Source organism: Hyperolius riggenbachi, chromosome 6 (genome assembly GCF_040937935.1).
Source record: "Hyperolius riggenbachi isolate aHypRig1 chromosome 6, aHypRig1.pri, whole genome shotgun sequence".
NCBI classification, from domain to species: domain Eukaryota; kingdom Metazoa; phylum Chordata; class Amphibia; order Anura; family Hyperoliidae; genus Hyperolius; species Hyperolius riggenbachi.
In genome coordinates, this window is record NC_090651.1 from 116,555,623 (window position 1) to 116,570,629 (window position 15,007).

Genomic DNA, 15,007 nt, shown 5'->3' on the forward strand with positions numbered 1-15,007 from the left:
CCGGCCTCTGGCATCCACCTCAGGGGAAGTTTCCACTGCCCGACCAACTCCACGTCCTGGCTTCGTCGCTCTCGCTCGCTCGCTCTCTCTCTCAGTAGTTCATAAGTCTCCCTTTGCACCCTGCGGCTTTGCTGGTTTCACTGCGGTGACACATTCATGCCATAAGCAGGCTGGATCCTCATATCTGTGGGGTGCTGCAAAGCATACTAAACAGTTAGGAACAATCACTCCAATCTGTGTTTTGAGAGATTCAAGCAGCTTTTCCAGTTGACCATATCATATGGAGACATTCAGGGAAACTCTGTAGAAATCATATGTATGTCACTGTAAGGCAGCTTGTGTTAAAATACTTACAATGCATGTAGATATTTCATAGGGATTGCTTCTTTCCTGGGGGAAGCGGGATTTACTTTGTGTTGTTATTCACCCTTCGTTGCTGGTCTGTTATGATATCTTGAAATGGGGTCCTTTTTGTTATACCATTACTGCTGAATGTATGATCCTTGGATTTGACTATTTTGACTGCAGAGTTATATACATTGCATGAAATAATGAAATATAGCTCTGTCTGTCCTTTGTTTTTATTTTGCTTTGTGAAAGTATTTGTCTTTTGCAGTGGCTGGAGATTGTACTGGTTAAGGGTTCTGCCTCTGACACAGGAGACCAGAGTTTGACTGTAGGCTATACCTGTTCAGTAAGCCTAGAGTCTTTCTGGAGGAGGGGGTCATCAGGAGGTAAAGTGGCGGTGGGGGAATGGGGATCTTGCTACTCTAACAATATATAAGACCTCCCTGAAAATAAGACCTAGCACATGTTTTGAAGGAAAATATAATATAAGACAGTGTCTTATTTTTCAGGGAAACACGGTATATATATATATATATATATATATATATATATATATATATATATATATATATATATATATATATATATAGTGTGTGCCTGTGTGTATCTTTTAATTTTTAATTTACACTTGTTTATTTTCCATTGCCAAGGCCACCAACTTTGACAGCTGCAGCACAATCCACAAGTAATGAGCCTTTGGAAGATGAGGAGAATTGTTATACAGATCATCCACCAGGTGGTGCAGGAGGGTTGAGTAAGTTCTGCAGAAACAAGTTGAATAACTAGTTCTTGAGATTGGATGAGTCTGCATTGAATTATGAGATGACCTAATGATGTTGCCATAGAATATGAAAAATTGCCACTTTGGGAATTTATTCCATTACATACACTTGAATTTTTATCATGCGATACAATAAGCAAAACTAACTTTATTTCATATTGTGCAAGACATCCAATACGATGCTACTCTCATTTCATATATCTGTCTCACACCACAGTTCTGCAGATTAACATTTAAATTAATTTGTCAGATTAGATGAAACAACAATTCACACTAACATGAAAAACTACTCTGGAAGATATAATCATATATAAGACAAATTCCTGTAGATAAATACAGTTAGACTTTGTTCTAAAAAATTATACATTTCAAACATTCTAAATGTACCAATCTCTTATTGTGTTACAAGCATTATTGATTACTCTGTGTGTGTCCCTTTCCAAGTAAATCAAGCACAGAAAAGAAATCCTGCTATAGTTTTCAAATCAGGGAACAAAAAGTTGAAAACTCCTTCCAAGTATGCAAGTAATAAAGTTATCTATGTCTGTATGTGTGTTATATTTACACTAGACCTAAAGCCCATTACAATAACGGGCGCTAGGCCTCTCTCCCCTAACAACCCCCTCCCGCCCCTGTTGCCGCCGCATCACCTGCAGGTCAGCCAGCATACATGCGCAACGCGACGCGCTTCCAGGCCTGCACACTGCACGCACACGCCCGCCCCCTGGCTGCGTCATGCTGTCCCAACGTCTGCTGCATGCTGCGCATGCGCGATAAGCCAAATTCATGAACACAGGGAAAAAGGAGGACACGGGGATTATTATAAAGGATGCTCAGTGTCGGACTGGGAGGTGTTAAAGCTGAGGAAATCCACTTGCTGGACAAGCAGCAGTAATCACCAGCGCTGCGTAATATGTTGGCGCTTTATAAATACAATAAATAAATAAAATAAATAATGTGAAGACTTGCTACAGGCTTCTGTTGGGAGTGGTAACACACTGTTCCTGCTGCTTGATCAGCAGGTGTATTTCCTCAGCTTTTCCACCTCCAAGTCCAACACTATACATGCTAATATGTGCCCTTAGACATAATGCATTTCAAACAGTGGGATTTAGAAGGGCAGACAGTGGGTATTGTAGAAGTGGGTGGGCAAGGAATGTGGGTGATAGTTGGGGGGTTGGCGGGTGGTTGGATAGTGTAGGAGAGGTAAGGAATAAGGAGAGGTAATGTGAATAGAGTAAGGAACAGAGGATAGATGGTAAAAACAATGGAGATGCAGGAGAGGTAGGGAGTATGGATGATCAATGAGATAGTATTTTCTCCTTCAATTCCAATTTCATGTAAATGTATTGCAGCTTGAACTTGTACCAATAAAAATTGACAGGAAGTTATTCTGATTGGTCCAATTTCAAGCTGCATATAGATGAAATTTGAATACAAGGAGAAATTATTTGCATCTCATTGATCATCCCTACTGGGGAGCTCTGAGTTGGGTGGTAATGGTGGTATATGACAGAAGGGATGAGCAAGGAGTTGAACTTAAAGAGAAACTCTGACCAAGAATTGAACTTCATCCCCTTTTACATGAAAAATCTATTCCTTTCCACAAACAGACCATCGGGGGCGCTGTATGACTGAAATTGTGGTGAAACCCCTCCCACAAGAAACCCTGAGTACGTACTCCTGGCAGTTTCCTGTCTGTGAACCTTGCTGCATTGTGGGAAATTGCTGTTTACAGCTGTTTCCAACTGCCAAAGAAGCATGCAGCAGCTACATCACCTGCCAACAGTAAAAATGTTACCATGTAATAAATGTCAGAATGTAAATCAAGGATTTAAAATATATTACAATGGGCAAAAACTGACTAAATCATGTATACATAATTATTGTAAAAATGAAGCACTTTTTTATTACATTATTTTCACTGGAGTTCCTCTTTAATAAGGTTATAGGATCAAGGGATGTACACAGATCATAGTGGGAGTTGGCACAGTGTATTGAGGGTTGAGCGGGGGGAGGGGGGGGGCGGTGAGTACGTGAGAGTTGGGAAAGAGGCCACAGGAAGTGGATGGATACATGAGGGATGGGTTGGTGGGTGAATATATTTTATGTTAGATAAGGGTGAGGGCCTTTGCACACGAGCATTGCAGATTAATTCTCCAAGCGAACTCACTGCCAATACAATTCTATAAGCCTGTTCACAATTCTGTGTTGTACTGGATCATGTTATTCTTACGCGCTGCATACAGGCTTTGAATGAAAGATTATGTCCAGTCTCCATTGCAGTTCCACTCATTGTAACTCTAGATTGTAAGGCTGCAAGGGCAGTGGCCTCTGCCTATTGTTTCTTATTTTGCTGTAATTTATCATATGAACGTGTAACTCCTCCTGTATCTATGTTCCCCAATATTTATTTTGCAATGTTTATTATGCTGGGAATACATGGTAAGTTTCTTGCTTATCAATCGAGCCGCTAATGGCTCGATTGATAATATCCGACAGGTCCGATGACCCGCCGGATAGATTCCCCGCTCGATCCCCGCGGGAGGATAATAACGAGGAATCGAGCGGAAGATAAGGAGCGCCCGCGGGGACGAGCGGGGATCGATACATGCGCTGGCAGGGGACGAGCGGGGATGCGCCGGGATCGAGCCGGCGGCTCGATCCGGCGCATAATTGCATCCGTGTATGCCCAGCATAAGGAAGGGAGGACGTCCAATCCAAAGGAGAAGTCAACTCCCCCTAGAGCTAACTCTATCCTTAACCCTAATCATATAGAAATCTGCTTTACTAAAGAGAAGAAGATGACGATGAGCGATTTGCCTTCTTTTTTTCAGGGAAATATCTAATTTAGAGTGCTTTATGGTGATTATTTATTAAAAAACTTACCATAAAACACCATTGACCATATGCAATTCACTTTTTATCCTGAGTTTTTTCCAAGGAGATAATTTTTCATCTTGTGTTTAAAATAATTTTTCAGCACTTTGCAAATGAAAAATTATGAAAAAGTAGGTGAAAATGTAAATGTACTTTCTCAATTATTTTAAGTATTTTCTTTTCTGGTGGTGGTTTAAAAGCCATTTTATTGACAAGTTTAAAAATATCACCTAGAAATAAACTCAGGAGAAAAAGTTAATTGCATATGGTCCCATGAATTTGTTTGAATTTCCTTGAAAAATGAAATTCAAATTATGATAATTTGCCCAACTTTAAAGTGTACCAGAGACAAATTAAATTAAAAGTTTTATACATACCTGGGCCTTCCTCCAGCCCGATCCGCACGGATTGCTCCTACGCCACCGTCCTCAGTCTTCTCCAGCTCCAGTACCGGGTCCTGTAACTTTGGCCAGTCGTGAGCAGTCTGAGCAAGCGCAGTGCGCTTTGTCTCTCTCCGGTGGAGAATAGTACTGCGGCTGGAAGAAGCCCCAGGTATGTCTAATAAAACTTTTAATTTAACTTGTCTCTGGTTTCCTTTAATTGTTACACTATATGTACAATTTAATTTTTCCATCTGCATGGACTTAATACGTGAGTTGAACCTTAGCAGAAATGCCTACACTTGGATTCATACCATGGTGGTGAATATACCACTGTCTACAGGCTACTGTATATCCATAGAGGCAGACTAATATGTTTGTAGTTTCTTTCCATTCATAAGATAGAAAAATACAAACTTTGTTGTTTGCTGTTATGAAATGACAAGACCCTGTACAAGCATGTAAGACAAAATAGGTAAAGAATACTTATTACAAAACTGTTTCTTATACTGGATTAAAAAAAACAGGAAAGTGTAAAAAGGTAGCATCTAAAATTACAAGACTCTTTGGAATGAGTGTACTTTTCTGAACCTTGTATGTGCTGCTTTTGTGATTTATATTTCTGCATTTTTTTTCTTTGTGCAGGTTGCATGTATTCTGGAAACAAAGATTATGGAAGTAAACAGAGTAAAACTATAACAGAACATCAGGAAGATCTGACAGATACATATGATGACAAAATGTGGTTGATGGAAACTGACAATGTGACATTTGAGTTGGGAGATGATGTCTGGGATGATCTGGATGATGACTGTTTGCTTGTCGCAAGCAGCTCCCCAACAACAATACAGGTGTCAGATTTAGGTAAAGCATCTTAAAATACACAAATTGAATTCATATATAAAAATACTAGCTGGTGGCGTGCAGTGGAGCGCCATCTAACCTGTCAGTGCTCGCACTCCTTAGCTAGATTTTCTTCATCTGCATGGGACTTTGTTTGAAAATCAGGTGATGTTTTAGGTTACTTTTATATAAAATATAGTATATTTAAAATGTTATTTTTAAGCACAACTGAGTATCATGTAGGGAATTACAATTTCTGTTTTGTCCATATTGAGTTTAAGAAAGCGGTAGGACATGAAAGAGAAGTTAGCATACATGCCCAGTTCCCACTAGCCAAAAATACTGTCTGGTTCTGCATCTGAGAAATGGACATGTTCATGGATCCTTTCCTGTACGATCCGTGCACACTTGTCAGTCTACAACAGCTCTGTTGCCGTAAGCGGAGCCCGAATTTTGGACTTGCACGATAATTCGTGGAATGGTGATCATCAAATTGCTAGTTTACCTATGGGAGAATTTACACTGCTGTGTTGCATGGGGTATTTCAGGAACAATCACACTGCAATTCCCATTCCTGACATGAAAATCGCAAACGCAATTACCGGGAAATCACCATGATAAATTATAAGAGCTAGCAATTGCGATTTTTCAGCTTTTTTCGTTGTGAAATAGCCCTTAAAGGAGTTATCAGGCAATAATACGTAAAATAAGAGCTACTTACCCGGGGCTTCCTCCAGCCCCAAGCTCCCAGCATGTCCCTCGCCGCAGCTCGGCCCGTAGCCGTTCGCCGCTCCTGCATCCCGGTCCGCGGTGATGACGTCAGGCCGACCTGGAGGTTGGCCTGTACTGCGCCTGCGCGAGTGGCGCTGTCAATCACCGTCACGTGGACCGAAGCATACTGCACAGGCGCAGTAGTGCGCTCCGGTCCACGTGGCGGTGATTGACAGCGCTGCTCGCGCAGACGCAGTACAGACCGACCTCCAGGTCGGCCTGATGTCATCACCGCGACCAGTTGCACGCATGCGCAGGGGCTCCCTCCGGCTTTATACGCATGCGCCTGCGCAGTACGGAGAGAGCTTTTGTATCATCTTCGTTTCTGGGTCTCTTTAAAGAGAGTCTGAAGCGAGAATAAATCTCGCTTCAGACCTCATAGATAGCAGGGGCATGCGTGCCCCTGCTAAACCGCCGCTATCGCGCCGCTAAACAGGGGTCCCTTACCTCACAAATCCCCTCCGAGCAGCGGGGGATCTCTTCCGGATTGAGGCAGGGCAAACCGCTGCAACCCCGCCTCTTGTGCGTCTGTGAGCGCGTATCTCCGCCTCTCCCCCGCCCCTCTCAGTCTTCCTTTCGCTGATAGACGGCGCTTAGAGGCAGGGCTGCAGTCGTTAGCCCTGCCTCAAGAGCAGCAAAATCTACGGCCAAGTTGGTCGTTGATTTTGCAGGGGTGGGTTTGGGGGTGAAGGGACACCCGTTTAGCCGCGGGATAGCGGCGTTTTAGCAGGGGCACACATGCCCCTGCTGAATATAAGCACTGAAGCGAGATTTATTCTCGCTTCAGTGTCTCTTTAAATGCCCATTAAACCATCAGCAAACAAGAAAGTATGCAAAATAATTTTGACAGCACTTTTTCACCTACTTTTTGGTACTTTTTCAATTGCAAAATGCTTAAAAATTTATTTTTAAAAGAAGTCAAACATTATCTCCTAGGAGAAAACTCAAGGAAAACTGTTTTTTTTTTGCATATGAACCAAGATGTGAAACTATCGACTAGAAGAAAACTTATTAGAGAAAAAGTGAATTGGATTGGGCCAGTGATTCCTAAGTGTAACGGGGAGTATACACAGACTGCGTGACCTTCACATGACAAAGGGAAAAGGCAGGTGTGACTAGACTGAAAGAACAGTGCTCAGGAGCTTAGAAATCAAACTGTTGTTTCAGCCAAGTTAGCGATTGGTGCAGAGGCGTAGCTAGGGTTTTCAGCGCCCGGGGACAAAGACTATTAATGCGCCCCCCAAAGTCAAGGTTGCGCCGCGCCAAAAAGGGGCGTGGTCATATAATAAATGTGGGCGTGTTTATGGGTGGAGCCAAATGTATATGGAGGTTAGCAGGCTCACGCTCACCCACCCTCCCTCAGTATGTACCTTCCAGCATGTTCCAAGACAAATTCAGCAATCATGAGCCCCCCCCCATCAAGACAAATTCAGCAATCATGAGGCCCCCAACATAACCAACTCAGCAATCATGAGGCCCCCAACAAGACAAATTTAGCAATCATGAGGCCCCCAACAAGACAAATTCAGCAATCATGAGGCCCCCAACAAGACAAATTCAGCGATCTTGAGGCCCCCAACAAATCATGAGGCCCCCAACAAGACAAATTCAGTAACCATGAGGCCCACAACAAGACAAATTCAGCAGTCATGAGTCACATAAATAGACAGCATTTCACATAAATAGGTAGAATGCCCCCTTAATATGGTAGACACCTCTCACCTGGCAGCAGTTCTCCAAAATACACTCAATCTGACGTGGTTCCCCAAAAATAGGTAGCCCCAGGTCTATAGTTGTCCCCAGAATAGGTGGCCAGCAGTATAGATGTCCCCAGAATAGGTGGCCAGCGGTATAGATGTCCCCAGAACAGGTAGCCAGGGGTAGAGATGTCCACAGAACAGGTAGCCAGGGGTATATGTGCCCAGTATATGTAGGCAGGGGTATGTGTGCCCAGTATATGTAGCCAGAGGTATATGTGCCCAGTATATGTAGCCAGGGGTATATATGCCCAGTATATGTAGCCAGGGGTATATATGCCCAGTATATGTAGCCAGGGGTATATATGCCCAGTATATGTAGCCAGGGGTATATATGCCCAGTATATGTAGTCAGGGGGTATATATGCCCAGTATATGTAGCCAGGGGTATATATGCCCAGTATATGTAGCCAGGGGGTATATATGCCCAGTATATGTAGCCAGGGGTATATATGCCCAGTATATGTAGCCAGGGGGTATATATGCCCAGTATATGTAGCCAGGGGGTATATATGCCCAGTATATGTAGCCAGGGGGTATATATGCCCAGTATATGTAGCCAGGGGATATATATGCCCAGTATATGTAGCCAGGGGTATATATGCCCAGTATATGTAGCCAGGGGGTATATATGCCCAGTATATGTAGCCAGGGGGTATATATGCCCAGTATATGTAGCCAGGGGTATATATGCCCAGTATATGTAGCCAGGGGTATATATGCCCAGTATATGTAGCCAGGGGGTATATATGCCCAGTATATGTAGCCAGGGGGTATATATGCCCAGTCCATTTAGCCAGGGGGTATATATGCCCAGTATATGTAGCCAGGGGGTATATATGCCCAGTATATGTAGCCAGGGGGTATATATGCCCAGTATATGTAGCCAGGGGGTATATATGCCCAGTATATGTAGCCAGGGGGTATATATGCCCAGTATATGTAGCCAGGGGTGTATATATGCCCAGTATATGTAGCCAGGGGGTATATATGCCCAGTATATGTAGCCAGGGCGTATATATGCCCAGTATATGTAGCCAGGGGTATATATGCCCAGTCTATTTAGCCAGGGGGTATATATTCCCAGTATATGTAGCCAGGGGTATATATGCCCAGTATATGTAGGCAGGGGTATATATGCCCAGAGTAGGTAACCAGGTGCCCCCCTCCCTGGCTCCCCAGCAGGAGGGGAGCAGCCTGCTCCCCTCCTGCTGGGGAGCCAGGGAGGGGGGCACCTGCCTTTGGTCCTGGGCTCAGCTCAGCTTCACCTAACCTGGGCCTCCACGAGTCCACGCTCACGCTGTCTGCGGCCGGCTGCCTGTTTGTTTAGCCTCGCAGCCTCGCTCTAGGCCTAGGGATGGCTGGGGCTCAGGGCCGGTGTGGTGTGCTGGGCTGGGCTGGCGGCGCCTCTTCCACTCACTTGCCGCAGAGGCGTAGCTAGGGTTTTCAGCGCCCGGGGACAAAGACTATTAATGCGCCCCCCAAAGTCAAGGTTGCGCCGCGCCAAAAAGGGGCGTGGTCATATAATAAATGTGGGCGTGTTTATGGGTGGAGCCAAATGTATATGGAGGTTAGCAGGCTCACGCTCACCCACCCTCCCTCAGTATGTACCTTCCAGCATGTTCCAAGACAAATTCAGCAATCATGAGCCCCCCCCCCATCAAGACAAATTCAGCAATCATGAGGCCCCCAACATAACCAACTCAGCAATCATGAGGCCCCCAACAAGACAAATTTAGCAATCATGAGGCCCCCAACAAGACAAATTCAGCAATCATGAGGCCCCCAACAAGACAAATTCAGCGATCTTGAGGCCCCCAACAAATCATGAGGCCCCCAACAAGACAAATTCAGTAACCATGAGGCCCACAACAAGACAAATTCAGCAGTCATGAGTCACATAAATAGACAGCATTTCACATAAATAGGTAGAATGCCCCCTTAATATGGTAGACACCTCTCACCTGGCAGCAGTTCTCCAAAATACACTCAATCTGACGTGGTTCCCCAAAAATAGGTAGCCCCAGGTCTATAGTTGTCCCCAGAATAGGTGGCCAGCAGTATAGATGTCCCCAGAATAGGTGGCCAGCGGTATAGATGTCCCCAGAACAGGTAGCCAGGGGTAGAGATGTCCACAGAACAGGTAGCCAGGGGTATATGTGCCCAGTATATGTAGGCAGGGGTATGTGTGCCCAGTATATGTAGCCAGAGGTATATGTGCCCAGTATATGTAGCCAGGGGTATATATGCCCAGTATATGTAGCCAGGGGTATATATGCCCAGTATATGTAGCCAGGGGTATATATGCCCAGTATATGTAGCCAGGGGTATATATGCCCAGTATATGTAGTCAGGGGGTATATATGCCCAGTATATGTAGCCAGGGGTATATATGCCCAGTATATGTAGCCAGGGGGTATATATGCCCAGTATATGTAGCCAGGGGTATATATGCCCAGTATATGTAGCCAGGGGGTATATATGCCCAGTATATGTAGCCAGGGGGTATATATGCCCAGTATATGTAGCCAGGGGGTATATATGCCCAGTATATGTAGCCAGGGGATATATATGCCCAGTATATGTAGCCAGGGGTATATATGCCCAGTATATGTAGCCAGGGGGTATATATGCCCAGTATATGTAGCCAGGGGGTATATATGCCCAGTATATGTAGCCAGGGGTATATATGCCCAGTATATGTAGCCAGGGGTATATATGCCCAGTATATGTAGCCAGGGGGTATATATGCCCAGTATATGTAGCCAGGGGGTATATATGCCCAGTCCATTTAGCCAGGGGGTATATATGCCCAGTATATGTAGCCAGGGGGTATATATGCCCAGTATATGTAGCCAGGGGGTATATATGCCCAGTATATGTAGCCAGGGGGTATATATGCCCAGTATATGTAGCCAGGGGGTATATATGCCCAGTATATGTAGCCAGGGGTGTATATATGCCCAGTATATGTAGCCAGGGGGTATATATGCCCAGTATATGTAGCCAGGGCGTATATATGCCCAGTATATGTAGCCAGGGGTATATATGCCCAGTCTATTTAGCCAGGGGGTATATATTCCCAGTATATGTAGCCAGGGGTATATATGCCCAGTATATGTAGGCAGGGGTATATATGCCCAGAGTAGGTAACCAGGTGCCCCCCTCCCTGGCTCCCCAGCAGGAGGGGAGCAGCCTGCTCCCCTCCTGCTGGGGAGCCAGGGAGGGGGGCACCTGCCTTTGGTCCTGGGCTCAGCTCAGCTTCACCTAACCTGGGCCTCCACGAGTCCACGCTCACGCTGTCTGCGGCCGGCTGCCTGTTTGTTTAGCCTCGCAGCCTCGCTCTAGGCCTAGGGATGGCTGGGGCTCAGGGCCGGTGTGGTGTGCTGGGCTGGGCTGGCGGCGCCTCTTCCACTCACTTGCCGGCTGCCGCTCTGCGCAGCGTTCCACTAGTATATGGACGCTGCGCGGCGGTGCGGCGCCGGCGATCATGACGTGTGACGTCAGTGACGTCACTCGCTGAGTGGGGGAGATCCGGGCGGCCCGGCGGTGAGCGGCTGAGCGCTGCGTAGCAGCGTATAATAAATAAATGATATAAATAAAAAAACACTGCAGCTGAGGAGCTGGCGGCGCCCTCGGGGACCTAGCGCCCCGGGGCACTTGTCCTACCCCGACCCCCCCTAGCTCCGCGCCTGACTTGCCGGCTGCCGCTCTGCGCAGCGTTCCACTAGTATATGGACGCTGCGCGGCGGTGCGGCGCCGGCGATCATGACGTGTGACGTCAGTGACGTCACTCGCTGAGTGGGGGAGATCCGGGCGGCCCGGCGGTGAGCGGCTGAGCGCTGCGTAGCAGCGTATAATAAATAAATGATATAAATAAAAAAACACTGCAGCTGAGGAGCTGGCGGCGCCCTCGGGGACCTAGCGCCCCGGGGCACTTGTCCTACCCCGACCCCCCCTAGCTCCGCGCCTGGATTGGTGACACCTCTGTTAAGGCTTTCTTCTTACAAAGTTTCTGTAGACTTTAGTCTGTCTAAACTTTGTGCAGCACAGGGTGCACTGAGCACCAGCATTACAAGAAGTGACAATGCTATGGTTTAGCACAGAATGTTTTAAGCGATGCATTAAAGCATTAAAGGCAGTGAAAGCTTTCCTTTGAAATGTAAGCGGGAATGATTACAGGCACAGAAATAAAATCATATTGCTAGCACATAATGGCTGTCACATATTTCAAGATCTCATGCACGGCAGGCTTTGTTATCGTTAACAATCTGTTTCTTTATAAGATTCCCTTTGAAGAAGCTGGCAAAATGCAGTACATAATTATGTCATTGATGCCTAATTAGATGCCATGAAATGACACCGGTGTATTTCCAGCACAGGAGATGAAAACTTTTCCAATTATACATTTGATATGTAATCCTGTATATACATTTGATTCTGTGTCATGTTATTTAGCATGCATGAAGCACATTTCTGCAGATGGATTAATTAGTTATTATGAGCAGATATAGAAAGTTTTGATATCATCTACTGTACCATGCAGAGCAAAGTAGGTGTACCTCATTCTCCATGGTCACTGGATCTTTATGTGACATCCTAAACAAAGTTAATAAGCAGATTATTTTCTCACTGTTATAGGAGATTTTTATTTGTTTGCTCAAAGAAAAAAAAGTACTTAGTTTTTTTTTTTTTAACAATTTTGTTAGTATATAGACTTAAAAATATTAATTATTCCAACTAGTTGTTTTGCTTTAAAGCAAATCTGAAGCGAAATAAATAGACTTTTAGATAGTGAATTGTATGTGTAGTACAGCTAAGAAATAGAACATTAGTTGCAAAGAAAAAAGTCTCATGTTGTTTTCCAGTACAGGAAGCGTTAAAAAACCTCAGTTATTATCTATGCAAAACAGCTTCTCTGAGCTCTTCGATCCACTGAGTCAAATAAAGTGTTGTTTTCTGAAGCACTTCTAACAGCCAGGAAACAGTGAGAGAGCGTTTGAGATAAGAATTTACTGCAGGAACGTTCAATGGGTCATTATTTCTACCTTGTATTATAGCTTAAAATACAGAGTATGGTTTCTAAACTGCAAATATGACTGAATGATGCAATGTTTTAAAAAAAAAACAACTATATAACTAAAAATAAAAATATGAGACACTTTTCTTTGCTACTAATGTTCTATTAATCATCCGTACTACACATAAAATGCATTATATCATATTTTTTTTGCTTCATGTTTGCTATAAGGCATCCTACACCCTTACGGTGGTTTGCAAAAGTATTCGCCCCCTTGAAGTTTTCCACATTTTGTCATATTACTGCCACAAACATGCATCAATTTTATTGGCAATCCACGTGAAAGACCAATACAAAGTGGTGTACATGTGAGAAGTGGATCGAAAATCATACACCATTCCAAACATTGTTTACAAATAAATAAATGCAAAGTGGGGTGTGTGTAATTATTCAGCCCCCTGAGTCAATACTTTGTAGAACCACCTTTTGCTGCAATTACAGCTGCCAGTCTTTTAGGGTATGTCTCTACCAGCTTTGCACATCTAGAGACTGAAATCATTGCCCATTCTTCTTTGCAAATCAGCTCCAGCTCAGTCAGATTAGATGGACAGCGTTTGTGAACAGCAGTTTTCAGATCTTGCCATAGATTTTCGATTGGATTTAGATCTAGACTTTGACTGGGCCATTCTAACACATGGATATGTTTTGTTTTAAACCATTCCATTGTTGCCCTGGCTTTATGTTTAGGATTGTTGTCCTGCTGGAAGGTGAACCTCTGCCCCAGTCTCAAGTCTTTTGCAGACTCCAAGAGGTTTTCTTCCAAGATTGCCCTGTATTTGGCTCCATCCATCTTCCCATAAACTCTGACCAGCTATTACAGAGACAGTGCAACTAGAAAAGGCTGCAGTAATCCAGACCACATTAGAACAGGTATAGGAACTTATAGGATAGAAGAAATAAGGCTGAAAATGTTGTTAGTCTCTTTAAAAGTGTGACTTGACTCCAGGACTTCATGTGCCTTCTCCACTTCCCTTCCTCGTATGTGCCCTGGCCATGCTCCTCAGCAGGCTCAACTTCCTGGCCATTCTTTTTTTGCCTGCCACATTGAATATCAACCCATCTGCACCCCAGCCAGGCAAACCCTCTCATGTGCGGCATTTGTTTGGTTGATACGCTCTTGTCCAGTCCTGTCTTTCTGCTTTATAGGTCAACTAGGCGGCTAGGCCTATGGCCCCTTTAAAAACGGGCGCTATGCTCTGGCCGCGACCCCCCGCACTGCCTCTCTCCCCCAAAAGCAGCGCGCGCATGCTGTATGCACACCCCAGCGCACAAGCATGTCTCCCCTGGCCCCATCCTCCTCCTGCTCTAACTGCCGCCCGCGTGCCGCGCATGCGTGGAACACAACAGCATGGACACCCAGGAGGCGGACGCAGCGACACAGGGGATTTATTATATAGGATACTAATTTATTTATATTTATTTACTGGCACCAAATATAGTCTTTAGGTTGTATTAGGCACCAAATCATGTGGTATCTATCTGTGAGAGAACGCGGAAAAGCCGCCGCGTGTGCTGACAGCAAGGCGGCTAATTCCGCGTCCAGCGCGGCGGTTTGCACACAGAAGCATGCGTCTGGTACTGGGAGAGAACGCGGAAAAGCCGCCGCGTGTACTGATAGCAAGGCGGCTGGTTCCGCGTCCAGTGCGGCGGTTTGCACGCAGCAGCATGCGTCTGGTGTGGCTGGGTCTGTTACTGCACACAGGTTGAGGAATACGCGCGCGCGCGCGCTGAGAGGCAGAACCTTTATGACACACGAGGAGGGATCAGCTGACCAGCTTGGTCAGCTGACCTCAAGGCAAGTGACTATTGGTTGATCACTGATGGGTGGCGCCAGAGAGCGCTGCGCTATATATAGTCACTGCTGGTCACTTTCAGGTTGTCTGCCATTGCAAACACTACGTGGAAGCACTCAGACCTTAGTCAGATCCAACAGTGTGTTTGAACCAGGAGGACCTGGGAATTCACACTGAGCCAGATTACTACTGTGCTTATTACTGTGTTATATTTCAGACTAGTACCAGGGTGTTGAGACCACAGACCTCACACCCAAGATTAGGGAACTTGTGTATCATCCTGTTATATTTCAGACTTGTTCCAGGGTGTAGAGACCACGGACCTCACACCCAAGATTAGGGAACTTGTGTATCGTTCTGTTATACTTCAGACT

The 15,007-nt window shown here is 45.2% G+C and overlaps 1 protein-coding gene across 10 annotated transcripts in view; it reads left to right on the top strand.

Moving 5' to 3' along the window:
* Positions 1-15,007, top strand: part of HFM1 (helicase for meiosis 1) — a 266,554-nt gene that overhangs the window by 238,546 nt on the left and 13,001 nt on the right. For all 10 annotated transcript variants that reach the window (XM_068239814.1, XM_068239813.1, XM_068239819.1 and 7 more), the window contains 2 exons: positions 999-1,102; positions 5,035-5,253. In XM_068239814.1, coding sequence (XP_068095915.1) covers positions 999-1,102; positions 5,035-5,253 — 323 coding nt within the window. The remainder of the gene's footprint in view (positions 1-998; positions 1,103-5,034; positions 5,254-15,007) is intronic.